This window comes from Hyla sarda, chromosome 1, assembly GCF_029499605.1.
Source record: "Hyla sarda isolate aHylSar1 chromosome 1, aHylSar1.hap1, whole genome shotgun sequence".
Classification (NCBI taxonomy): Eukaryota; Metazoa; Chordata; class Amphibia; order Anura; family Hylidae; genus Hyla; species Hyla sarda.
Window position 1 is genome coordinate 569,974,042 of NC_079189.1, and position 25,895 is coordinate 569,999,936.

The 25,895-nt window shown below is 44.9% G+C and overlaps 1 protein-coding gene and 1 long non-coding RNA gene across 3 annotated transcripts in view; one reads left to right on the plus strand and one right to left on the minus strand.

Moving 5' to 3' along the window:
• Positions 1–378: 378 nt before the first annotated feature.
• The window catches only part of PSTPIP2 (proline-serine-threonine phosphatase interacting protein 2), an 89,076-nt gene continuing 63,559 nt past the window's right edge, over positions 379–25,895 (plus strand). The window contains exons 1-2 of one of the 2 annotated variants that reach the window (XM_056543373.1): positions 379–514; positions 23,192–23,292. In XM_056543373.1, coding sequence (XP_056399348.1) covers positions 482–514; positions 23,192–23,292 — 134 coding nt within the window. In that variant the 5' untranslated portion in view covers positions 379–481. Of the gene's footprint in view, positions 515–19,821; positions 19,870–23,191; positions 23,293–25,895 lie in introns of those variants that run through there. The other variant, XM_056543376.1, reaches the window with a different exon arrangement.
• LOC130294021 (uncharacterized) overlaps positions 22,984–25,895 on the minus strand; it is a 73,837-nt gene continuing 70,925 nt past the window's right edge. The window contains exon 3 of the long non-coding RNA XR_008848359.1: positions 22,984–23,281. This is a non-coding gene — a long non-coding RNA (uncharacterized LOC130294021). The remainder of the gene's footprint in view (positions 23,282–25,895) is intronic.

Consider the following 25,895-nt stretch of genomic DNA (forward strand, 5'->3'; position numbering starts at 1 on the left):
CATCCTGGTGCTGGACAATAATTTCGTTTTGTCTGCTATTTGAAGCCGGAGGCGGGACTGGTGGATCCGCGCACAGAAGGTGTGTGATTTCTGGGTGAGCGGTCAATGCTTTCTCCTTCTCTTTGAAAAAACACCCTTATTTGTGCTGCTGAAGGGATGTAATGGAAACACATTATCTCACGTGCTGCTATCTGAGCTGCGGCCAGCAGATGTCACTGTGCAGCTTGACTGCCTGTATATTTAGCACTATTTGTGCTAAGTGTTTGCAGTACTTTGAACTGGTTTGAGTTTTTTGGACCTAGCAGGGGCAGGGCATGACACAGAGAGGGAAGGACATTTGAGGAACTAGATATTACATTATTCTTGGCTGGGTGTTCAGTCTAGTCTACAGTAAACTTGGATTGAACAGATACTTCCTTTTCTCTGCAGTTTGCCGCAGTTGACATTTTTATTTTTATTTTTATTTTTTGTCGTATTCACAATGAGTGGCGTCTTCTTTAAGGAAAACTTCTGGGTAAGTGACTTTTGTAGTTCTCTATCCTGACAGTAAGCGCTGATGGTCATACCTTGCATTGGCTCTTAGTGGTAGACATCTGGCCACGTGTTGACAACCTGTCACTTACCATACTTACACCTGCACATATACCCCTGCTAAGTGTAGTTATAGTTCTGCCATAGAAAAGCAACACATCTGATGCCCACAACTTTCCTTACCTTTCTACCAAGTCAGTGGGCATCAAGTACAACCCAGAGAGTGCAACCTGTGGCTTAACAGCTGTTTCAAAACTACTGTATGCTACAGTATGCTGGGAGTTGTAGTTTTACAACAGCTGGAGAGCCACGGGTTGGAGAACACTGTCGTAGTATTGTAGAGGACCATAGGGAGATAAATTCCCCCAATGGGCACCAGGGGATGCAGATGCCATCGTGATATAATGCAATTACTACAGTATATTGTACAATTATGGGAGATGAAAATCTCCAGCATCTACCGTATTTTTCACCCTATAGGACGCACCGGCGTAGAAGAAAGACCCTATTTTTAGGTGCAAAATCTAAAAAATTTTAGATTTTGAACCCAATAGTGGTCTTCAACCTGCGGACCTCCAGATGTTGCAAAACTACAACTCCCAGCATGCCCGGACAGCCGTTGGCTGTCTGGGCATGCTGGGAGTTGTAGTTTTGCAACATCTGGAGGTCCGCAGGTTGAAGACCTCTGCATAGGAGGTAATACTCACGGTGCCCCCGCCGCTCCGGACCCGTCATTGCTGCCCTGGATGTCGCTCCATCGTTGTCACCGTGTCCCCGGCGCTCCGGAACGTCTCTGCTGCCGGCTGGGTATCCTCGCTCTCCGTCGCCGTCGTTACGCACGCCGACGCACGTACGTAACGACGAGGAAGGAGAGCGCCGGCCATACAGGGGATCCCTGAACGGAGAAGACACCGAGGCGGCAGGTAAGGTCCCTCCCGGAGTCCTGTAAGCACTAACCAGGCTATTCAGTCGGGCTGTTCGGGACCGCCGCGGTGAAATCGTGGCGGTCCCGAACAGCCGGGTTAGTGTCACTTTCCCTTCAGACGCGGCAGTCAGCTTTGATCGCCGTGTCTGAAGGGTCAATACAGGGCATCATTGCGATCGGTGATGTCCTGTATTAGCCACGGGTCCCGGCCGTTGATGGCCGCAGGGACCGCCGCGATAGGGGTGTATTCGCTGTATAAGACGCACTGACTTTTCCCCCCAATTTTGGGGAAGAAAAAGTGCGTCTTATACAGTGAAAAATACGGTACTTGCTCCTCTGCAAGTCAGGGTCCTGTGACATGGCTGCGCTCCGCAGCCATGTCACAGGACCCTGACTTGCAGTGGAGCAACAAATCGGATGGTAATTGGAAAGACGACGTCGTATATGCTGGAAATTTTCATCCCCCCCGTAATTGTACAATATGCTGTAGCAGTGGCGTAGCGTGGGTTGTCAGCACCCGGGGCAAGGCAAGTAATTTGCGCCCCCTAACCCGTGGATTTTAGCACTCGAGTCTCTTCCACTAGATTAGTTAAAGAAACCCTTACCCCCTAAGCACATGTATTGTTTGTTATGAAAATACTGATGTCATTAAAGTAAAATGCATCTAAATACAAGATTATTTTCAAACACTTTATTGGGTGCGAACATGCATTACACATTCTCCTCATTTTCAGCCGGTCTATACAAATCTACAAATGTAGTAACCTGGCATGGGCCGCGCTATTATATGTCGTCTCACAACCATCGTAAACGACAAAAAATATCAAGAACAAAAACTAAACATCAAAATGGAACCGAACCCTGGAGATGATCCAAGGCACATGACTTTGGGTATTATAAGTAAGCGGCAAATGTCAGGGGGGCATTATATGTGCATTATATGGGCACATGACAGGGAGCCCTTGTTATGTGCCCCCACATATATTGCCCCCTGTCATGTGCCCCCACATATATTGCCCCCTGTCATGTGCCCCCACATATATTGCCCCCTGACATGTGCCCCTCACATATAATGCCCCCCTGTCATGTGCCCCCACATATAATGCCCCCCTGACATGTGACCCTGACTTATAATGTCCCCTGAGGGGGCAGGACAGGGGGCATTATATGTGAAGGGCACATGTCAGGGGGGGCATTATATGTGAGGGGCACAGGACATGGGGTATTATATATGAGGGGCACATGACAGGGGGGGGTCCTGTCATGTGCCCCCACATATAATGCCCCCCTGACATGTGCCCCTTACTCATCATTTGCCCCTCTCACTTATAATTTGTTCCCCCCTCCCCTTTCTCACGCCCGTCTCCTTTCTCCCACGCTGCGGCTGCTCCATTCCTGCAGTCAGTGAGAGCTGCGGGGACGTGATCTCCGGGCGCCGACACGATCATGTGATGTCATCGCGCCGGCCTGCCGTGATTGGCTCTCACTGACTGATAGTTCAGGAAGAGGGGCAACAATCTCGGGGGGGGGGGGGGGCAATTGCCCCGTTGACTCCCCCCCCCCCCCCCCCCCCGGATCCGCCACTGCCTCCACAGTGGGCGGCGGCTCGGATCAGATTCGCACAGCCAGCACTGCAAAGAGAGAGAGTGAGTGAGTGAGCCAGGCAGGGGCAGAGAGCTGCAAGTTCGAGCGCACCCCCCCCCAGATGTTGCACCCGCTGCGGCTGCACCCCCCACGTTACGCCTCTGTGCTGTGGTAATGCCACAATGGCATCCACATGACACGGTGCCCATTTAGGGGCCATATATCTCACTAAGATCACCATGTAAGTGTAAGGGTGACAAGATATGTTGATGTGCTAATGACTGGTTGGGAGATCACATTTCCTAAAAAATCTAAATAAATAATAATTCCGAACCCTCTGCGGTGATGCATAGTTCGTAATTGCAACTGAGGAGGTAAGTAGATTACGGAGCCGTAGGGACGTAGCTATAGGGGGTGCAAAGGTAGCAGTTACACCGTGGTCCTAGTGCTTAAAGGGTTACTCCGCTACACAGCATCCAGAACATTGAGTTCCAAACACTGTGGCGGGCTTCCGTGTTCAAGCCCGCCCCCTCGTGACTTCACATCCCACCCCCTCAATGCAAGTCTATGGGAGGGGGGGGGGGTGATGGCCGTTGCACCCCCTTCCCATAGACTTTCATTGAGGGGGCAGGCTGTGACATCACGAGGGGGCGGGTGTGAACACGGAAGCCCGCCACAGTGTTTGGAACTCAATGTTCTGGATGCTGGGGAGCGGAGTAACCCTTTAAAGGGGGCTTCAAAGCACATCTGCCTCATAAGAGACCAGTATTATAAATGGCACATGGGGCCCTGCTGCATATTTTGCATTGGGGCACAGAAGCTACTAGTTACGCCTCTGATGAGCCACGTAAGAAAGGAGGTGCAATGTCTAGCTATAACTCCCATCATGTCCTGATATTCAAGGCTGTACATGGAGTTTCGCAACAACTGGAAAGCCACAGGTTGGGGTATACGGTGTCATATATGCAGATTACTAGGTGCAGACAAGGCCATATTTGCGCTGATCCCCCGCCCTGCCTCTAGTCAGCGCTAAAGTGTTAAATGAGCAGCTGATGTCAGGTGACCAATGCAGCCGCGGTGGTCACACTTTGAAGAGCGTGTACACCAAGGGTGTTGATTGGCGGTGGCGGTCACCTGACATCCGCTGCTCATGTAATACCAGAGCTCTGATCTGAGGAAAAATGAACGATCAGAGTGGGAACGGAGGCAAGGATTTTTTTTTTTATATATATATATAATATGGAGACACAAATGATTGTGACACACAAGGAGATATGAGGGAACACTAATGACTGTGGCACAGGGGGAGATAAGAGGACACTAATGAATGAGATACAGGTACAGGGGAAGAGGAGGGGGCACTAATGATCATGACACATGAGGGGAGATAAAGGGGAAACTAATGATCGTGACAGATGAGGGGACACTAATGACTGTGACACCTGGAAGAGATGAGGGGACACTAATGACTGTGGTACAGGGGAAGATGAGATGGGGGGGGCATTAAAGGGGTTATCCACCATAAGGTGATTTTAGTAAGTACCTGGCAGGCAGTAATGGACATGCTTAGGAAGAATCTGCACTTGTCTTGGGGCTAAATGGCTATGCTGTGAGATTATCATAATGCTGAGACTAGCTTTTTGTGAACTGGTATTTCCTGTTTGACTTTTCTTTTTTTGACTACAAATCCCACAATTTCATTTTCTTCCCTCCTACTCATCAGCCACCCCACCCATTGAAACATAAGTGAGCTGCATCCATTCAAAAGACCTGTGGTTTTCAATCAGGGTGCCTCCAGCTGTTGCATTAGTTGCAGATTGATCCCTCCACCCATTGAAGCAGACCGGCTCCCTGTCATCAGCTGACTAGTGAGTCAGGTCTCGACCGCATTGCAACCTGGGAAAAATCTGAGACAGCAGTCATTTTGTATGCTGATAAAAATAAATATTGGGGTGAAAATCACATAAGAATTGGGAGAAAACCGTCACACACAGGTACAGACACTATATTATGAACTGCACTAACTTTACAGCTCCTGTAGCATAGTCAAATAAAAATAAATCCTGGAATACCCCTTTAATGATCATGACACATGAGGGGAGTAAAGGGGAAACTAATGATCGTGACAGATGAGGGGACACTAATGACTGTGACACAAGGGAGAAATAGGGGGACACTAATGACTGTGACATCTGGAGGAGATGAGGGGACACTAATGACTGTGACACCTGGAGGAGATGAGGGGACAGTAATGACTGTGACACCTGGAAGAGATGAGGGGACAGTAATGACTGTGACACCTGGAAGAGATGAGGGGGCAGTAATGACTGCGACAGAGAAAGGTGAAGGGACACTAGTGACTATGACATCACGTGACATGCGCCATCTTGTTTACTAACTTTTTTAGCTGGCTCCTAGATTCATTACAAATTTGCCAAGCCCTGGGTCTAATAACAAACCCTGCTGGACATTCTAACTTTTTTTTATTTTTATTTTTTCCTTTTTATGAAGCCATAACTGTATTGACTAATGCAGAAAATGACGAAACGTCCAACGTGACATATATCTCAGCTTCCTCTTTCCACCACTCGTGTGGCAGCCGGGCTGTAGGACAAAACCGGTGATTCTTGTTTTATGAAATTGGGGCAAAGCTGAAGGAAACACAACCAGGTGTATTGTGTATTTTTTTTTTATTTTTTTTATTTTTTATTTTTTTTTAAATGGACATTTATGGGTAATGTTTATGGCCTTTAGGTACCAACCCCTGGTGATTGATATTGACATTTAACTTATTTTCTAGCATAAAGGGGTCATTGAATTTTTAAGCAATAACATTTTTAACATTGTGTAATGAACAAGTTCATCAGACACATGCTGGCAGTTGCAAAACTACAAATCCCAGCATGCCCGGACAGCCAAAGGCTGTCCGGGCATGCTGGGAGTTGTAGTTTTGCAACAGCTGGAGACACACTGGTTGGAAAACACTGACCTAAGGATAGGCCATTTACATTATTGGAGAATCCCCTTAACGAAAATGGACGCTGAGTGCGCTTCATAAATGGTGGGTCCCGGTTGCTATAAGCAACTAGGGCTCGGGGGCTAATGCCAGACATCGCCGATTGGAATGGTGTCCAGCGTTAACCATTTAGATGTCACAATCAAAGTTGATCACGGCGTCTAAAACAGGAGAAAACTAATCCTGGCTAAGTCAGCGGGCTAATCGGGACTGCCGCAGCGAAATTGCGCCATCCTGATCAGCTGAGAGGATGGCGGGAGGTGCCTTACCTGCCTCCCCGCCGTCCGATCGGTGCTCCGAGCCTCCAGTCAGCCATGGCCGGCTGGAGCACTGATAACACTGATCAATGCTATCCAATGGCAATCTAATGATTGCATGTAATAGTCCCCTATGGGGACTAAAAAAAATAGCGTAAAATGTTTAAAAAAAAAAAAAAAAAAGTGTTAATCACCCCCCCCTTTTCCTATTCTTAAATCAAAGATTGTAAACAAAAATAAACAAGTGGTGTCACTGCGTGCGTAAGTGTCCGAACTAATAGAATATAATGTTCATTAAACCGCACAGACGATAACATACACGTAAAAAAAAAATACCAAATTCCACAATTGCATATTTTTGGTCAGATTTTATATATTATAAAAAAAAAATATATATAAAAAGCAATGAAAAAGTCCAAGAAAAAAAAACTACAGATTACGGCACAAAAAATGAGCCCTCATATAGCCCCATATACGGAAAAATAAAAAAAGTTATAGGGGTCAGAACAGGGCAATTTTAACCCCTTAAGGACGCAGCCCTTTTTCACCTTAAGGACTGAGCCCTTTTTCGCAATTCTGACCACCGTCACTTTACGAATTAATAACGCGAAAACGCTTTTACCGAATATTCTGATTCGGAGATTGTTTTTTCGTGACATATTCTACTTTATTTTGGTGGAAAATTTTTCGCCGTTAATTGCATTCTTATTTGCTGAAAAATCCCAAAATTTCATGAAAATTTTTGCGAACTTTGAAGCTCTCTACTTGTAAGGAAAATGGATATTCACAATAAATTAAATTTTTCTTCACAAATACAATATGTCCACTTTATGTTGGCATCATAAAATGGACATATTTTTGCTTTTTGAAAAAATTAGAGGGCTTCAAAGTAGAGCAGCAATTTTCAAAAACTTCATGAAAATTGCTAAATCTGAAGGGACAGATGTTCCAGAACTGGGCAGTCGAGGCATGCTGAGAGTTGTAGTTTGGCAACATCTGGAGGGCTACCATTTGGGCACCACTGTAACAATGATCTCCAAACTGTGACCCTCCAGATGTTGCAAAACTACAACTCCCAGCATGCCCAGACAGCCTTTGGCTGTATGGGCATGCTGGGAGTTGCAGTTTGGCCTTCCTAGTGGTTGCCACAGTAAAGATCGTTTTACTTTCACTTTCAATCCCCCCCCCCCCCCCACCGACGATTCCCTACCTGATCCAGAATCCAGCAGGCTCCAGCGAAGATCCCGGGTCCCCGGGCATCTTCTCCTGCAGGTACGGCCTCCATCTTCTTCCCAGATCCCCTCGACATCCAGGGGCGGGCAGAACGGGGGGTTGCCATGGCAACCCCCTGTCCTGCGCTGCCATTGGTCAGAACTCCGTTCTGACTAATGGCAGGGGATAGGAGGAGATCGCAGCTTTGTGACCTCACTCCTATCCCTTAGGCTGATCGGGGCTGTTGCTGACAACTCCGATCAGCCCTATTTTCCGGGTGATCGGGTCACCAGAAACCCGATCAGCCCGGAATTGGAGAAAATCGCATGTCTGAATTGACATGCGATTTTCTCCGATCGCTGACATGGGGGGGGGTCTCAGGACCCCCCTGGGCGATGTGCTGGGGTGCCTGCTGAATGATTTCGGTCTCCAACCAGCTAGTGGTGGGGACCGGATTTCCCACGGGCGTATGGATGCACCCTCGGTCCTTAAGGACTCGGAATGCAGGGCGTATCCATACGCCCTGTGTCCTGAAGAGGTTAAGCATGCTCATTTTTGTACAAAAAGTTATAATTTTTTTTTAAGTAGTAAAATAAAACAAAACTTATACAAATTGGGTATTGTTTTAATCGTATGAACCTACAAAATTTAGATAATGTGTAATTTTTACCAAAAAGTTAACTGCGTAGAAGAGGAAACCCCCAAAATTGCAAAATGTTTTTTTTTTTTTTTTTGCCCCACAAATCATTTTTTTTTGTTTCAGCGTAGATTTTGTGGTAAAATGAGTGATTTCCTTACAAAGTACAGTCGGTGGCACAAAAAACAAGCCCTTACATGGGTCTGAGGTGGAAAATTGAAAGCTTTATAATTTTTTAGAAGGAGAGGAGGAAAAAGTGCAAAAATAAAAAAAATCCATGCATTCTTAAGGGGTTAAAGGGGTACTCCGATGAATTTTTTTTTTTTTAAATCAACTGGTGCCAGAACGTTTAAACTGATTTGTAAATCTTAATCTTTCCAGTACTTATCAGCTGCTGTATGCTACAGAGGAAGTTGTTTTCTTTTTGAATTTCTTTTCTGTCTGACCATGGTGCTCTCTGCTGACACCTCTGTCTGTCTCAGGAACTGTCAAGAGTAGGAACAAATCCTCAAAGCAAACCTATCCTGCTCCGGACAGTTCCGGACATGGACAGAGGTGTCAGCAGAGAGCACTGTGGTCAGACAGAAAGGAAATCCAAAAAGATAAGAACTTCCTGTGGAGCATACAGCAGCTGATAAGTACTGGAAGGATTAAGATTTTAAAATTGAAGTAATTTACAAATCTTGTAATATTATTTTTACCACACCTCAAGGATCTCACCATCGCTGATGGTACACACTAGTAATTGGAGACATTTTCATAAAAAGTACAACATTTATTAGGCAATTATTAGACCATGAGTTTTAAATATACCGTACATGACAAAAGCAAATAAATTAAAAGAATATGACACTAATCAGATAAACATTTAACCATTGGGTCCTAATGGGAAAAATGGAACACTGCTTGTAATTATGGAAGCACTTGGTGTTATTGCTAATACAGAATTCTGATAGTCCGGCAACTAAAGAGGTTTCATCATATGTAGGATGATGCACAATGAAATGGATGTTGCACAGTTACTGGAATAGTTGTTTGAACAATCTATGGAATGGTTGAGTTCACACCTGTAATATTGTGTGATATTATTTATTAGTATATTAGTGTCTGTAATATATTGGTGTGAACAATGACAGAATGCATTAGGTCTGTCGTGATTTATACAAGATGTTTAAGTAGTTTGTCCTTATGTCAAATAACGCACATGTGCACTCAAAGAAATAGAACATCAATTTGATTTATCTTATTGACATATGTCATCTAAGCATATCTTTCAAAAATCCTGGTTTTACTTGTTACTTTGCATATTAGAAAATCCATTTTCTTTGAGTCCATTCCATAGATTACATGCAGTCTACTTCTAATGAGAATCAAATGTGAACGAACTACAGTGGTCCCTCAACATACGATGGTAATGGACCAAATGGACCATCGTTTGTTGAAACCATCGTATGTTGAGGGATCCGTGCAATGTAAAGAATAGGACAGTGGTCTACAACCTGCGGACCTCCAGATGTTGCAAAACTACAACACCCAGCATGCCCGGACAGCCAACGGCTGTCTGGGCATGCTGGAAGTTGTAGTTTTGCAACATCTGGAGGTCCGCGGATTGAAGACCACTGGTATTGGAGGTTATACTCACGTGTCCCCGCCGCTCCAAACAGTCACCGCTGCCCTGGATGTCGTCCTCCATCGCTGTCGCTGCTGTGTCCCCGGTGTGTCCCCGGCGCTCCGGCAAGGCCTCTGCTTCCCCGACATCCTCGCTCCGGCGTCGCCGCCGTGACGGCGTGTGCAGCGACGTGATGACGACGATGGAGAGCACAGACGATGCAGGGGATCCCGAAGAGGCCTATCTCTGAGAGGCCATCGTATGTTGAAATGATCGTATGTCGGGGCCATCGTAGGTTGGGGGGGGGGGGTTCACTGTATATAAATTAGACTTTCTTGCTGTCTTCTATACAACTTGTCTACTGAAGAAGGGGTCGAATCAAGCACCCTGAAACGCATCTAGAGCCTTCTTTATCTGAATTAAGCACTAAGAAAGATGCACTGCTAACCGCTTATACCATTATTCAAGCCAGCTTCCACCGAATAGATTCACCTACCTCACCTGTTTCTCCACTCCACATGTTGGGTACGCAGCTTGTCTGATCCAAGAGAGACCTTCTGCCTGTGACTAAGAACGCTGAATTAAAAGCATCACATGGCGGAGTCACGGGTCTCGCTTGCCTGGGGTCTCTTGCCGGAGTCCGATCCCAGTGTCATCTTGTGAGCATCTACTCCCGCACAGAACACACAGAGCCTGCAATCTCAGCTATCTGGAGGACTCCAGTACCTGTCTAACCGCAAACAGCCGCAGGACCCCATTTTCAGTCCGTCGCAGTACAAGACCAGCGGCCGGAGATCGGATGAGATACATAATTCTAATATCACACAATATTACAGGTGTGAACTCAACCATTCCATAGATTGTTCAAACAACTATTCCAGTAACTGTGCAACATCCATTTCATTGTGCATCATCCTACATATGATGAAACCTCTTTAGTTGCCGGACTATCAGAATTCTTTATCAGCAATAACACCAAGTGCTTCCATAATTACAAGCAGTGTTCCATTTTTCCCCATTAGGGCCCAATGGTTAAATGTTTATCTGATTAGTGTCATATTCTTTTAATTTATTTGCTTTTGTCATGTACGGTATATTTAAAACTCATGGTCTAATAATTGTCTAATAAATGTTGTACTTTTTATGAAAACGTCTCCAATTATTATTGTGTGCCATCAGTGATGATGAGATCCTTGAGGTGTGGCTAATATAATTTTACAAGTGTTTTATTTGGTCGGTGGGGACCAATCTTTTAACCACTTATACCTTGGATTCTTGGTTGTGAGCTGCATACTTATTTTCTTGAATTTACAAATCTGTTTAATGTTTTGGCACCAGTTGATTTAAAAAAAATAAAATAAATTCTTTGACCCCTTAACGACAATTGACGTAAATGTATGTCATGGTGCCGTGATACTTAAAGGAGTATTCCAGCGCAAAATAATTTATCCCTTATCCAAAGGATAGGGGATAAGTTAAAGATTCTGAGCGCTGGGGCCCCCCAGGATCTCCTGGACGGGGCCGCGTCAGTCTGCAGGAAGTGAAGTTTTGTCCCCAGCAGAAAGCCGCGGCAGACGTATCTCTATGGGGTACATGGAGGGGGACATATTGGCCGCCCCGTCATGCAGGGACAGAACGCCCCCTTTCCAGCATAGTGCCGGGGCCCCAGAGCTCGGACCCCACGCGATATATAACTATAATACTGCCCCCTATATACAAGAATATAACTACTATAATACTGCCCCATATATACAAGAATATAACTACTATAATACTGCTCCTATATACAAGAATATAACTACTATAATACTGCTCCTATATACAAGAATATAACTACTATAATACTGCTCCTATGCACAAGAATATTACTACTATAATACTGCTCCTAAATGCAAGAATATAACTACTATAATACTGCTCCTATATACAAGAATATAACTACTATAATACTGTTCCCTATGTACAAGAATATAACTACTATAATACTGCTCTTATATACAAGAATATAACTACTATAATACTGCTCTTATATACAAGAATATAACTACAATAATACTGCTCCTATATGCAAGAATATAACTACTATAATACTGCCTCCTATATACAAGAATATAACTACTATAATACTGCTCCTATGTACAAGAATATAACTAATATAAAACTGACTCATATGTACAAGAATATATCTATCTACTATAATACTGCCCCTATGTACAAGAATATAACTAATATAAAACTGCCTCATATGTACAAGAATATTACTACTATAATACTCCTCCTGTGTACAAGAATATAACTAATATAAAACTGCCTCATATGTACAAGAGTATAACTACTATAATACTGCCCCTATGTACAAGAATATAACTACTATAATACTACCTCTATGTACAAGAATATAACTACTATAATACTGCTCCTATATACAAGAATATAACTACTATAATACTGCTCCTATATGCAAGAATATAACTACTATAATACTGCCTCCTATATACAAGAATATAACTACTATAATACTGCTCCTATGTACAAGAATATATCTACTATAATACTGCCCCTATGTACAAGAATATAACTAATATAAAACTTCCTCAATGTACAAGAATATTACTACTATAATACTCCTCCTGTGTACAAGAATATAACTACTATAAAACTGCCTCATATGTACAAGAGTATAACTACTATTATACTGCTCCAATATAAAAGATTCTAGCTTCTAGGTCTGTCAGGAATGATTTACATTTATGAAGGTTTCCACAGTAAAATGTAGTGGATTTGAGCTGAGGACCACAGATCAGAGCATGTGCAAAATGTAGGGAAACATTAGTAAATACCGTGAAAATGTTTTTTGGGGAATTAAAACCCACAAAGAAAATTACACAATACTCAGTAAATCATGGCCATTGGCTCTTTGTATATATGGGACATCTTATGTTTCATTGTTTTTTCTGGAATGATACGGCTTTGTTAAGTCTTTATAATTGTACATTCTGCTGATCCTATATGGCCCTCTGTTTCTGGACACAGAGTTTACTGTTTATGCGAAAGACCAGGGATTAGTATTAATAACTTTATATGGCTTCCCCAGTTATGCAAACCTACAATAACAATCATTTATTTGTTCTTGGCAAAGCAATATAATATTCAATACATTTTGAAAGTTTTCAGACCCTCTTACTTTTTCACATTTTGTTATATTGAGGACTTATGCATAAATAAAAAAATGAAAGAATAAAAATTAAAAAAAACATGAAAAAGTTTTTCCCTATTATTCTGTGCTCAATGCCCCATAATGACAAAGTGAATCCTCTCAGGCTCTGTTAGGTTGGATGAGGAGCATCAATGGAAGCAAATCTTTAGGTCTCTCCTGTTCCATTGGGTTTAGGGCTCTGCCTGGGCAGAGCTGTCCCTAAGCCGCTCCTGTGTTGTCTTGGCTGTGTACTTAGGGTCATTGTCTTGTTGGAAGGTGAACCTTCAGGCCAGTCTGAAGTACAGAACACTTTACAGCACATTTATGCTGAATATGTGTGCATTAAACCCTATTGGCGTATACATTAAGTTATTGGAATGGTGTTAGTTGGATCCTTTGGTGCGTCTCCCCAATGTTATTCCTCCTACGCTTGGTAAGGTTCCTTCCCGGTTGGCCTTATATTGTCTAACTGAGGCTAAATGCCTTGAAGCGTCCTGGTCTAAACCATCAGATATTCCCACAGTCATCCAGTCACATAAATACTTTTCAGTGTGTGCTGATAACCAGGTCAATCATTTTTACACAGTCTTTGTGGGATTCCTATCAGGACCCCTGCCAAATTTCCTGGTGATAGCCATAGTGTGGTTCGGCTGTTGCTGGTGGGACAAGGTAGCTTTCTTTTTCTAATGTGTTGTATTTTTTTGTTCCGTGTTGTTTGTCTCTTTCCTCTCTTCTTGGTCTTCGTTGGCTTGTCTGTTGCTGCCTGCCTCTCTTCTTTTTTATGTTTTTCACTATTTTTATTGTGCACGTCGTGATAGCTTTACTATGTGGTTTCTTAGTCCCCTGAGATGCATTTTTTTCTCTTCTTGAATTTACTGATAGCTGAGTTATATAGTTCTTTCTCCGATTTCCAAGGCTTATTGCAGGTGACCCCTCTGGTTGCCCTTATTCTGTTAGGCCTTCTTCACGACATTGACTGAGTATGGCGGAGACTCCTTTTGCTGACTGTTGTTTGCTACGTATAATGCCTGTGTACAATTTCGTTTTTTTGTCTGACCATTCCGATGAGCTTTCTTTTGTACTGTTGTAGGCAAAAAACTTGAAAAATAAACAGTTTAAACAAAAACCCTAAATGTACACGTTGACAGACAGGGTCTCCCAACGGGACAAGTACAATAAAATCTGTGCCATCCTCAGGATTAATACAATACAGGAATACGACTGTGGTAGATGTATACAATGACATTGGCTATCCCTCAATACTGATGTTAAAATTGAGACATTCACCAGTATATCCTTATATGAAGGACATACCAGAGCCCGCACACCAACGCCAAGTGGTGCGGGACCTAACACTAAACCTACCTGTGCGTGATAAGCAAAACCAGGGGCCATTGGGCAATTACAGCAGCATTAGGCCGACTCCTAGCATAAACTACAAGCCCCATCTAAGTTGGCTTGATATAGTTGCATGGCCTCACAGGTGCTCCTTAATGCTGCCTGGAAGATGTTCAAGGCGCATTACATATGGAGTTTACACACCTCCAAGTATAAAATTTAAACAATAACAAAGACGTGGTCTCAAATGGCTGGAGGTGCTCAACCCCAAATGAATTTGGCACCAGTTGATAAAAAAAAAAAAGTTTTCCACCCCTTTAAATCTCTAAAAATCAAGCAATACAAGTCTATGAAGGGGGGGGGGGGGGTAGCTCCCCACACCAGCTCCTGGAGAATTGCAGAATATAGATGAAGCCTGCAGAGCAGATATCTAATCAGAAATACCATATACAAGTGATATAATGGCCAGAAATAGTGCTGTTCCTCATGCGCACACACACAGGGGTGCTAATCCGGAAACGTCATCTGTACACTTTTAAGGCCATGTCCACATGGTGGAATTTCCAAGCATAATCAGGCTGAAAAATTCTGTTAGGAAATTCCATTGCAGCACAGTCCCCTTTGTTTTAAACGTGATTCTGCTGCAATGTGCACTCGACAAATTCTGGCCTCTGCAGACAAAATTGACATGTTAAAAGGGGTACTCCACTGCCCCAGCGTTCAGAACATTTTGTTCCTAACGCTTGGAACTGGCGGTGAGGGTTGTGACATCACAGCCACGCCCCTTGTGACATCATCCCATGCTCCCTCAATGCAAATCTATGGGAGGGGGCGTGGCGTCCGCCACACCCCCTCCCATAGACTTGCATTGAGGGGGCATGCCATGACGTCACAAGGGGCGTGGCCATGACGTGACAACCCTCGCCGTCCGCACCCAGCATTCTAAATCAATGCTGGCTGCTGCATGAGCTGACATCTTATCCCCTATCCTTTGGATAGGGGATAAGATGTCTAGGGGCGGAGTACCCCTTTAATTTTTTTCTGTGGAATCCGTTTGGAAATGTATTGCCGTCTATGGAGGTGGTGCATTTCCGAGCAGACCTGCCGCAGTTGGATTGTCCGCCCAGAAAAAAAATTAAAATTAAGCTGTGTGAACACAATGTAAGGAAGGGTGAAATGTCAAGATATGGCATGTAAAGTATGAGGAAGCTACACAAGAAAATATCTCTATAACCAGGAACTGCTTCATATATTCTAAAGGTGACTTGTGCCGGGTGAGGAAAGCACCACATTCAAGAGTCACAACACCCTTTAACTACTGGCCAAATTTCATTTTTTGCCTCTTTCCTTTCTTCCGCCTCGCCTTTTAAGAGTCATTCTATAAGAGTATTTATTTGTCCATCCACAGGGTTACACAAGGACTTTTTTTTTTTTTTTTTGAAGGACCAATTTTAATTTGTGATAACACCTTTCATTAAACCATAAAATATGCAGGGAAACCGAAAATTTTTGGGATGAAATTGAATCAATAACACAATTTTGATAATTATTTGGGGGAAGGGGCTTTACATTTTATATGCAGTGCACTTTACAGAAACGTTATCTATTCTGTGGGTCAGTACATACAATAACAGAGGTACCAAATTTCTGTACCTTTTGTCTTATTCTACAAAAAAAAATAAAAAAATACGTACAATATAAAATATATACGGTATATAAAAATCAGCAATTCTGCCATTTAGTTTTTGGGTTTTTTTTTCTCCCCATTTATATTGTTCACTATGATGGATCAGTAACATTATATTTTAATAGTTCAGAAATGTCTGCACATGGTTATACCAAATACACTTTTTTTCTTTTGTTTACATTTTTAAATTAGTAAAAACTGAAAAAGGAGGGTGATTTCAATCATAATAGTGGCCTTTTTATATTTTTAAAAGCAATTTTTTTTTACACTTTCTATTTGCTTTAAACTATTGCATATAATTAAATCAGTTAGATCACTAACTGCCTGAGGCTAAGTTTAGCTGCCATAGTACCCGATTGGCACCCTGCAATCGCATTCCAAGGGGTGCCAATCGGGAGCCAGACAGAAACGGCACCTGTCATTTATCCTTTCAAGTGCCAGGATTGCTATGGATTGTGGCATTTAAGGGGATTAAGTAACCAGCAGATTTTTTGCAGAATATCTGTCCAGAAAATTTCTGGTGACATGTCAATTCTTTCTGCGGTGACCGGAATCAGAATTTTTATGATGTAAAATTCCCCCATATGCATGGTGCAGCTTACCCCAATTGAAAACAATGGTACTCTGCTGCAATGGAATTTTTGAGCTGAAATTTTGCTGTCAAATTCTTCTTGGAAATTTAGCCATGTGTTCAAAGCATACACTAATGGCCCATTCACACTACAGAATTCGTAGGGTCTGTGAGAGTCTGTGTAGCAGGTTCTACCAGGGGTGAACTGACAACACTTAAGGCCCCCTGACCAAAAAAAAGCAAGGGCACCCTGCGATGCTCTGCCACTGGTCACACTTCTGCCCCTATTCCACCTAAATCCCTCCACCACCCCTAGACAAAGAATAAACATAATTTTATATATATAAGAAACACTTTAACATAGGTATAATAATTTTCCATGACCAATAATACCAGTATACAAAGAGTAAATATATACCACCACACAATAACTGGATAATACCGCCATGTACTGAATAAAACCACTATACACAGCCCGGTATACTATACAGGATCTGTATACAATATAAGTGATTATATACAGGACCATATTGCGGTAGATATCAGCTGTACACAGGATCTGTATACCATATGAGTGATTATAGTTACATCTAGGGACTCACACTTACATCTTTTCTGATCGGTGGCGTTCTCTTTCCTTTTCTTCTCCGTCCAGACCATGTTGATCTTTTAACATCTGCAAGACAAACATTTTAGACTCTGCATTTTTCAGTGTGGCCCCCTCCTCTACACAATCTTTCCATCTATAGGCCCACAAACTGTAATAATGCCCTCCTTGGTGTACTGCATAGTAAAAGGGCAAGTAGGTAGGTAGGCAGGTAACTAGGTAGGTAGCTCAAGAAGCCAGATATGTAGGTAGGTGACTAGCCAGGTAGGTTGCTAGCTAGGTAGTTAAGCAGCCATGTATGAAGGGCAGGTATGTACATAGTTAGGCAGCCAGGTATGTAGGTAGTTAGGCAGCCATGTATGTAGGTAGTTAGGCAGCCATGTATGTAGGTAAGTAGTTAGGCATCCAAGTATAACATTAGCTACCCAGGTAGTTAGTCAAGTAGTCCAGTGGCGGATCCAGAGTCTAGTCTCGGGAGGGGCACATTCAGAGTATTTTGTGTTAGTGGACAGAAAATAGGGTGTTGCTTACTGAAGTTAGAGGTAGGTAATGTCCCCAGGAGGTAGTGGCCCCTAGTAGATCATGACCCCAGGTAGTTAATGTGCCCCGGTAGGTAGTCATGCCCCCTGTAGGTAAATCCCCCAGATAGCTGCCCCTTGGATGAAAACCCCCTATGTAGGTAGGCCTCCTATTAGTTTGGGAGTTTGCCCCCATATTAGCTAGGCAGGAACATAGTAGATAGTCCCTCACATTAGGTGTACGAAGCAGAGTTCCCCACACAGTAGGGTGTAGGCATCATAGTTCCCCCACAGTAGGTGTAGGCAGCAGAGTCCCCCTCAGTAGGTGTAGGCAGCAGGGTCCCCCCACAGTAGGTGTAGGCAGCAGGGTCCCCCCACAGTAGGTGTAGGCAGCAGAGTTCCCCCCCCCCCACAGTAGGTGAAGGCAGCAGCGTTCCCCCCACAGTAGGTGAAGGCAGCAGAGTTTTTCCTCCCCCCAGTAGGTGTAGACAGCAGAGTTTTTCCCCCTGCCCCCCAGTAGGTGTAGGCAGCAGAGTCCTCCCCCACCCCAGTAGGTTTAGGCAGCAGAGTTCCCCCCCCCCCCCCCCGTAGGTGCAGGCAGAAGAGTCCCCCCCCCCCCCATAGGTGCAGGCAGCAGAGTTATTCCCCCTCCCCCCAGTAGCTGCAGGCAACAGAGTTTTCCCACTCCCCCCAGTAGGTGTAGGCAGCAGAGTCCCCCCCCAGTAGGTGTAAGCAGCAGAGTCTCCCCCCCCCCCTTCAGCAGGTGTAAGAATCAGAGTTGCAGAGTTTTCCCCCTTCCCAGGTTGAAAAAAAAAAAATGAAAATTATGTTCACCTGATGTCTCACTCAGCGATCTTCTCCCCTGAAGCAGAGTGACGTTATCGGCGCCTGCACTGCGTGCTGCGTGGGGGCGGAGGTCACGTCTCCTCTGTGTAGGCTGATGGAGGGCGATGCGGGTCACACAGAGGGGACATCTGCTGTATGTGCGTGTACTGCACATACAGCAGAAGGCAGCTCTGTCTGTCTGGGGATCCGGGACAAGTGTCCTTGATCCCCAGTGGCGGCGGCAGCGGTGGGCCATATACCGACCAGGCCATCGGAACATGTCTAATCGGATTGGCCGATCAGTCCACCCCTGGGCTCCACCGAAATCAATCAGAACAATGATGCACTGACATGTGCCACCCCCATTGATGGCAATGCAGTTCATGCTGAACTCCTCTAAAAGAACTAACATGTTCATTCTTTCAATAGGGATGGCACATTCCGCACAATCAAAGCTCGGAATAGGAAATTTCCATAGCTGAAATTCTGCAGTTTGAATGGTGCAGCAGAATCCCATTGAAAATGATGGGAGACAGCTGCATCTGAATTTCTGGGGGAAATTTTGTTTATAAATACATAGTGTGAATGGGCCTTTAAAGTATAGGGAATGTCTTCCAGCATGAACCCCTGCCTATATGCTGTATTAGGCTAGGTTCAAACTACAGAATTTCCAAGTGGAATTCCATTTTGAAATTCAACTTGGAAATTTCGGTGCAGCAGAAACCCAATGATGGCAAAAGCATTCCACTACACAGTGCACACTACAGAATTTCAGTGGCAAATGTTCCAGTCAGATTCCACTGGAAAAATAAGCGGGATAGATTGCAGTCTATAAGGATCGAAATGTTTGCACAGCAATGTGAACCTAGCCTACTCTCTATGTGCCAGAATCCACTATGGAAGACCCGGCTGACCCTTGCATTACATCAGTATTCCCCAACCTGTAGCTCTCCAGCTAAATGTTATCAGGGCATGATGTGAGTTGCAACAGCCGGGTGAACAATGCATGGCCATTTATTTGAATAGTCCATGTGTAATTTTGCATTTCCCCTAAAACTGCTGCTGCTAAAATAAAAAAAAGGTTCCCCTTTCCCAGGGTGATAAAAGGTGATTGCGAGGGGTTAGATAAGCTGACAGGAGGCTGATATCATACACTTACATACATCTCCCGTAGACTACCATGGGTGATACGTTTTGGGGCAGGGCAGATGGAATTACCCTAGGGGCAGATGGTATTAACCCCTTGTGTTTGTGATGCCAGGGCGTTGTTTAGCCTTAACCACCGAAGGTATAACGCTGGATCCTGGGCTAGGCACGAGGGTAATGAAGACACCGATGCCAAGTTACAGAACAATGGTAGCTTTACTGAGGGTAGACAGTTATTACAGTTTATGCAGTACAGCCAGGGCCCAAGGAAGTGACCAGTGACACAGGGGGACCTCGCAAGACTGCTGGGACTTGTTGTGGACGGGAAAATTCAGTGCAGGCCATGCTGGATAGACAGAAGACTTGACTTGACTGACAGGGCTGTGACTTTAGCTTACTGTGCACATGACTTGTGGTTGCAGGACTTGACTTGAGGCCTCCACTGCTCTGGACACACACTACAGGCATGACTTAAAGGGGTTCTCCGGTGCTTAGACATTTTATCCCCTATCCAAAGGATAGGGGATAAGATGCCTGATCGCGGGGGTCCCGCCGCTGGGGACCCCCGGGATCTTGCATGTGGCACCCCGTTTGTAATCAGTCCCCGGAGCGTGTTCGCTCCGGGACTGATTATCGACAACCACAGGGCTGGCGGCGTGTGATGTCACGCCCCCGTGCGACGTCATGCTCGGCCCCTCAATGCAAGCCTACGGGAGGGGGCGTGATAGCTATCACGCCCCTTCCCATAGGCTTGCATTGAGGGGCGGAGCATGACGTCACACGGGGGCGGGGCATCACACGCCGCCCGCCCTGTGGTCGCCGGTAATCAGTCCCGGAGCGAACACGCTCCGGGGACTGATTACAAACGGTGTGCCGCGTGCAAGATCCCGGGGGTCCCCAGCGGCGGAACTCCCGCGATCAGGCATCTTATCCCATATCCTTTGGACAGGGGATAAGAGGTCTAAGCACTGGAGAACCCCTTTAACTGGACCTCAGCACAAAGAGCGTGGAAAGGGAGAGAGAGAGAGAGAGAGAGCTAGCTCCACCCAGGGTTTATATGGGGGAGACTAGCAGGGAGCCCATAGGTCACCTTTGGGGTCAGCTGGTCACTAGTACCTCCTGGGTAACAATCACATGGTACATTTTATTAAAGATTCATTACACAATAAAATACATAACATTTGTACATGGGGGGAAACAACTGCAGGGGGCCCTGGGGACACTGAGGGACACTGCCTGACAGGGCAGGAGAGTATGGGGAAACACCATCCCATACTGGGCCACCACAAGTCAGTTTGTTTTCAGCCTTTTTACAATCCAGGATCACTGCATCCCAATGCAGACAGCAAAGTCTATAAAGACACGTAACATGACATCAGAGTGTGTTGCAGTCATTAGTGTCCCCTCATCTCCCCCTGTGTGTGTCACAGTCATTAGTGTCCCCTAATCTCTCCCTGTGTGTCACAGTCATTAGTGTCCTCCTTATCTCCCCCTGTGTTTCACAGTCAGTGTCCTCCTTATCTCCCCCTGTGTGTCACAGTCATTAGTGTCCCCTCATCTTTCCATCTGTGTCACAGTCATTAGTTTTTCCTTATCCCTCCACAGTCATTAGTGTCCATTTCCTTTAGCTATGTGCCAATTCAGCCATAAAGGGGTTGCCTGGAAAAAAAAAAGTACATTCAAGACTGCTCAGGGTGGCATTGAGACAAAAAAAATTTACTCACCTACCACAAATCCCCTGCCAGTTTCCAGTCCAGCTCCTTCCTGCCACATAGCAAGTCACCACTGCAGCCAGTACATGGATGGTTTAAAACTTTAGTTATGGTATTTTTTTTTCAATGGAACAAGAATGTATTAACGGAAAAAAAAAATTAAAGGATGAATCTTTAACATTTGGGCCTTTCTACAGAGATAAGAGACCACAGCCATTTGTTACTGTCACTGCACTGTGTGTGATGATAGGTGAGCACAGCCCATGAATAGTCACACACATGAAACTGGCCTAACCAGTCACTGGGTGGACCTGTCCCCAGGCTATAGGGCATTTCCCCTGCCATGCTTATGTTTTACCAGCAATGTTTAGAAATATATTTTCATATGAGTCACATATATACTGTAAACCTGTATCCTCATCACCCGAAGATAATATTTTATTTCTAGTTCACACTTTATCTGTCAAACACTGTGCATGGATTTCACTCTGAGAGACCAGGATAGGGGGCAAACACAGCACCCCCATAAAATCTAAGGGCCCTATCTAAGAGCCAGCCACAGTGCCTACAAGCTCATAATAGAGCCAGCCATTGTGCTGCTATAATAGAACAAGCCACAGTACCTCAACAACAGAGCAAACCATGGTGCTACCATAAAAGAACAAGACTCTGTGCCCCAATTATAAAAACAACCATGGTGCCACCATAATAGAACCAGCCTCGGTGCCCTAATATCAGAACCAACCATGGTGCTGCCATAATAGAACCAACCACAGTGCCTCAATAACAGAACCATCCACGGTGTCTTACTAACAGAGCCAACCATGGTGCGGCCATAATAGAACCAGCCTCAGTGCCACAATAACAGAACCATCTACAGTGTCTACTAACAGAGCCAACCATGGTGCCACCATAATAGAACCAGCCTCAGTGCCACAATAACAGAACCCTCTACAGTGTCTACTAACAGAGCCAACCATGGTGCCGCCATAATAGAACCAGCCTCAGTGCCACAATAACAGAACCATCTACAGTGTCTACGAACAGAACCAACCATGGTGCCACCATAATAGAACCAGCCTCAGTGCCACAATAACAGAACCATCTACAGTGTCTACTAACAGAGCCAACCATGGTGCCGCCATAATAGAACCAGCCTCAGTGCCACAATAACAGAACCATCTACAGTGTCTACTAACAGAGCCAACCATGGTGCCGCCATAATAGAACCAGCCTCAGTGCCACAATAACAGAACCATCTACAGTGTCTACTAACAGAGCCAACCATGGTGCCGCCATAATAGAACCAGCCTCAGTGCCACAATAACAGAACCATCTACAGTGTCTACTAACAGAGCCAACCATGGTGCCACCATAATAGAACCAGCCTCAGTGCCACAATAACAGAACCATCTACAGTGTCTACTAACAGAGCCAACCATGGTGCCACCATAATAGAACCAGCCTCAGTGCCACAATAACAGAACCATCTACAGTGTCTTACTAACAGAGCCTAAATTCAACCCCTTGAAAGGGCAGTTATTGCAAAGTGGAAATGTGTATAAAAAAAAAAAAAGGAAACAACTCAGCTGTTAAATAGTAGTCACACAATATTACAGAAGGCAGCCTTACCGAAATGAGTGGCACATAAATCTTCTGTTCTGATTTCAGCCAAAAGCAACAACAGCGCAAGTACTGTCCATCAGGAGCTTCATAAACTCAATTTACAGAGTTACACAAACCTGAGAGCTTAGTGCCACTGTCCCTGTCTTACATGGATGAGTCTCTAATCGAAGTGTTCTCTCTCCTGTTCCTTGCAGAGCACAGACCTCACCAGTACCCAAGGCTATGACACCCTCCTCCAGCATATGAATGATGGAAGAAAGAACTGCAAGGAGTTTGAAGATTTCCTAAAGGAAAGGTAAATGATAAAATAAAAGTTAAGTTTTTTCTTTCAGCACATGGTACATAAGGTATTTTTTACACCTTTAGTAATTTGTTGCAGCCATAGGTTCTGATCCCGGACTGGAGGAGCAGTGGGGCAATATGGCTGGGCCACTGGGGGCAGAATGTCTGTGCCAGCCACTTACCTACTACTATATATGGGGGAGCTACAACTATATGGGGGCCTACAACTGTATATTGGGGCAGAGTGGGGTTTTACAATTATATTTGGGGGCAGTATGGGGGCCTACAACTATATATAGGGGCAGTATGGGGGCCTAAAACTATACATGAGGATAGTATAGGGGCCTACAACTATATATGGGGAGCACTATAGGGGCCCACAACTTATAATGGGGGCAGTATAGAGGCCTAAAACAATATGTGGGGGGCAGTACAGGGGCCTACAACTATATATGTAGAGCAGTATATGGGGCCCACAACGAAATATGGGGGCAGTACAGGGATCTATATATTGGGGGGGGGGGGGGGTGTGGTATGGGCACCTACAACTATGTATGGGGCCAATATGCGGGCCTACAACTGTATATGGGGCCAGTATGGGGCCCACAACTGTATATGGGGCCAGTATGCGGGCCTACAACTGTATATGGGGGCAGTATGGGGCCTACAACTGTATATGGGGCCAGTATGGGGCCTACAACTGTAGATGGGGCCAGTATGGGGCTATATATAGGGGCAGTATGGAGACCTACAACTATATATGGGGGTAACTATATAAGGGCGTGGTGTCTTGGGTGTTGCAATGATATTACCGGGTCTGGTGGTATTAACCCTAACTTGTCGTGACGCCAGGGTGAGGTTTGTTTAGTATTGGAGATCCTGCCGCCAACCGGCCCACATACGGCAGGGATAATAAACGGAATGTCCACAGCAGAATTTATGATATAACTGGAAACTTTTACTTGAACTTTTATGCAACAGTCTTTACAATTGTACAGTTTCTCTTGAGGTAACCAGGATGCAGGTTCCCCACAGGCTTTGCTGGGACCAATAGTCTTTAGCTTTATGCCACTGTGCTACTAATTATAAGATTTGAGTGGAATAATAGTCACACAGGATTTGTAGGTTGAGCTTTATAACTCACGGTTTTAGTGGCTGCTGGTTCTTTAGGCTTTGGCCTAGTTGAGATGAATGAAGATATGCTGATTGTGCTTGCTTGATAGTTCCGCAGGAAGAGAGAGAATTTACAGACTACAGCCCCTTATATACCAGGGGGATGGACTAATCCCATTGGTTGCAAAGCCTGTAAGTCCTGAACCCAGAGAACTCTGGGTACATCACATGACATTATCACATGACCCCGGAAGGTCCTAAATATCTATACAACCATTATAACATACCACGTGACCTGGGTAGGTCCTATACATTTTTACATTATACAAAGTTACATTTCTATGAGGCAACCAAGGGGCAAGCCCTGCAGAAGAGCCCTGTGGAATGGAGGGACTCTAGCTGAGGGGACTATAGACAGGGACAGGACCAGGTCCTGTATCGGGAAACCACAAGGGCGAGACCACATCCCCATGAGATGTCTACTGCTGCAGATGCTGCTGCAACATCAAGCAGCTATTGGTCTGGGAAGGTACACTTCCAAGACATGAGCAGAGCAGAAGCGGAGCACTGGGCAGCAAAAGAGGTAATACCTTTTCAATTCACCTGACAACTACTTTTGAGGGATTTTTCAGGGAAAATGGAATGGTGGTCTGTTCTCAGGATAGGACATCAATAGCTGATCGGTGGGGAGCCGGCACCCAGCCCCCCTACTGATAAGCTGTTCTGGCGAACCTCGGCATCTGGATGTACACAATGTACGGAGCTGAGTTGCAGTAACATGGCATGCCCACTACACAGTATACAAAGCTAAGGCTTTCAGCTCTGTACATTGCGCACATCCGGGTGCGGTGGCTTGCCCAAACATCTGACACGTGTGGCAAATATCAGCACCCCCATAATCAGCTACTGACCAAAATGCATGACCAAGATGAAGACTGTTAAAAGGTCCTGGCCACCACAAATGCCCAGGGGGACAAGATCATCTTCTTCTGTGCCCAAAGCTCTCTGGATTGGGTGCATTCTCGCAGCTCCTTCTCTCAGCTGTAACATATCTCTATTGGACACTAGACTAGTCATGGCTGAGAGGAGGGCCAGGAACACTCCCAATACAGAGCACTCTGGGCACCTAAGAAGAAAAGCCCACCTCATAGGCACCTGCAGTGGCTGGGGACTTCATAATGTGGTGACCCACGGTGTATGGCGGGACCACGGGTGTAGCAGCGTAGGTGGTGGTGCCGGATGGTATTAACCCCTGGTGCAAGATGTTGTTAACCTCTAGTGTTCCTGACGCCAGGATGTGGTTGTATGGTGTAGGGTACTGCTGACAACCAACCCAGAAACTGCATATATTTAATGAGTGTCCAAAGAAGGTTTTGATGCAACTGGAACTTGGCCGGGACACAGGGAACCTCTCAGGCTTGCTTGGACTTGTAGTGGTAATAATGATGCAGGCCACTGCACTACTGTTAGGACTTTGGTAGGAACAGTAGAGACTTGACTTGT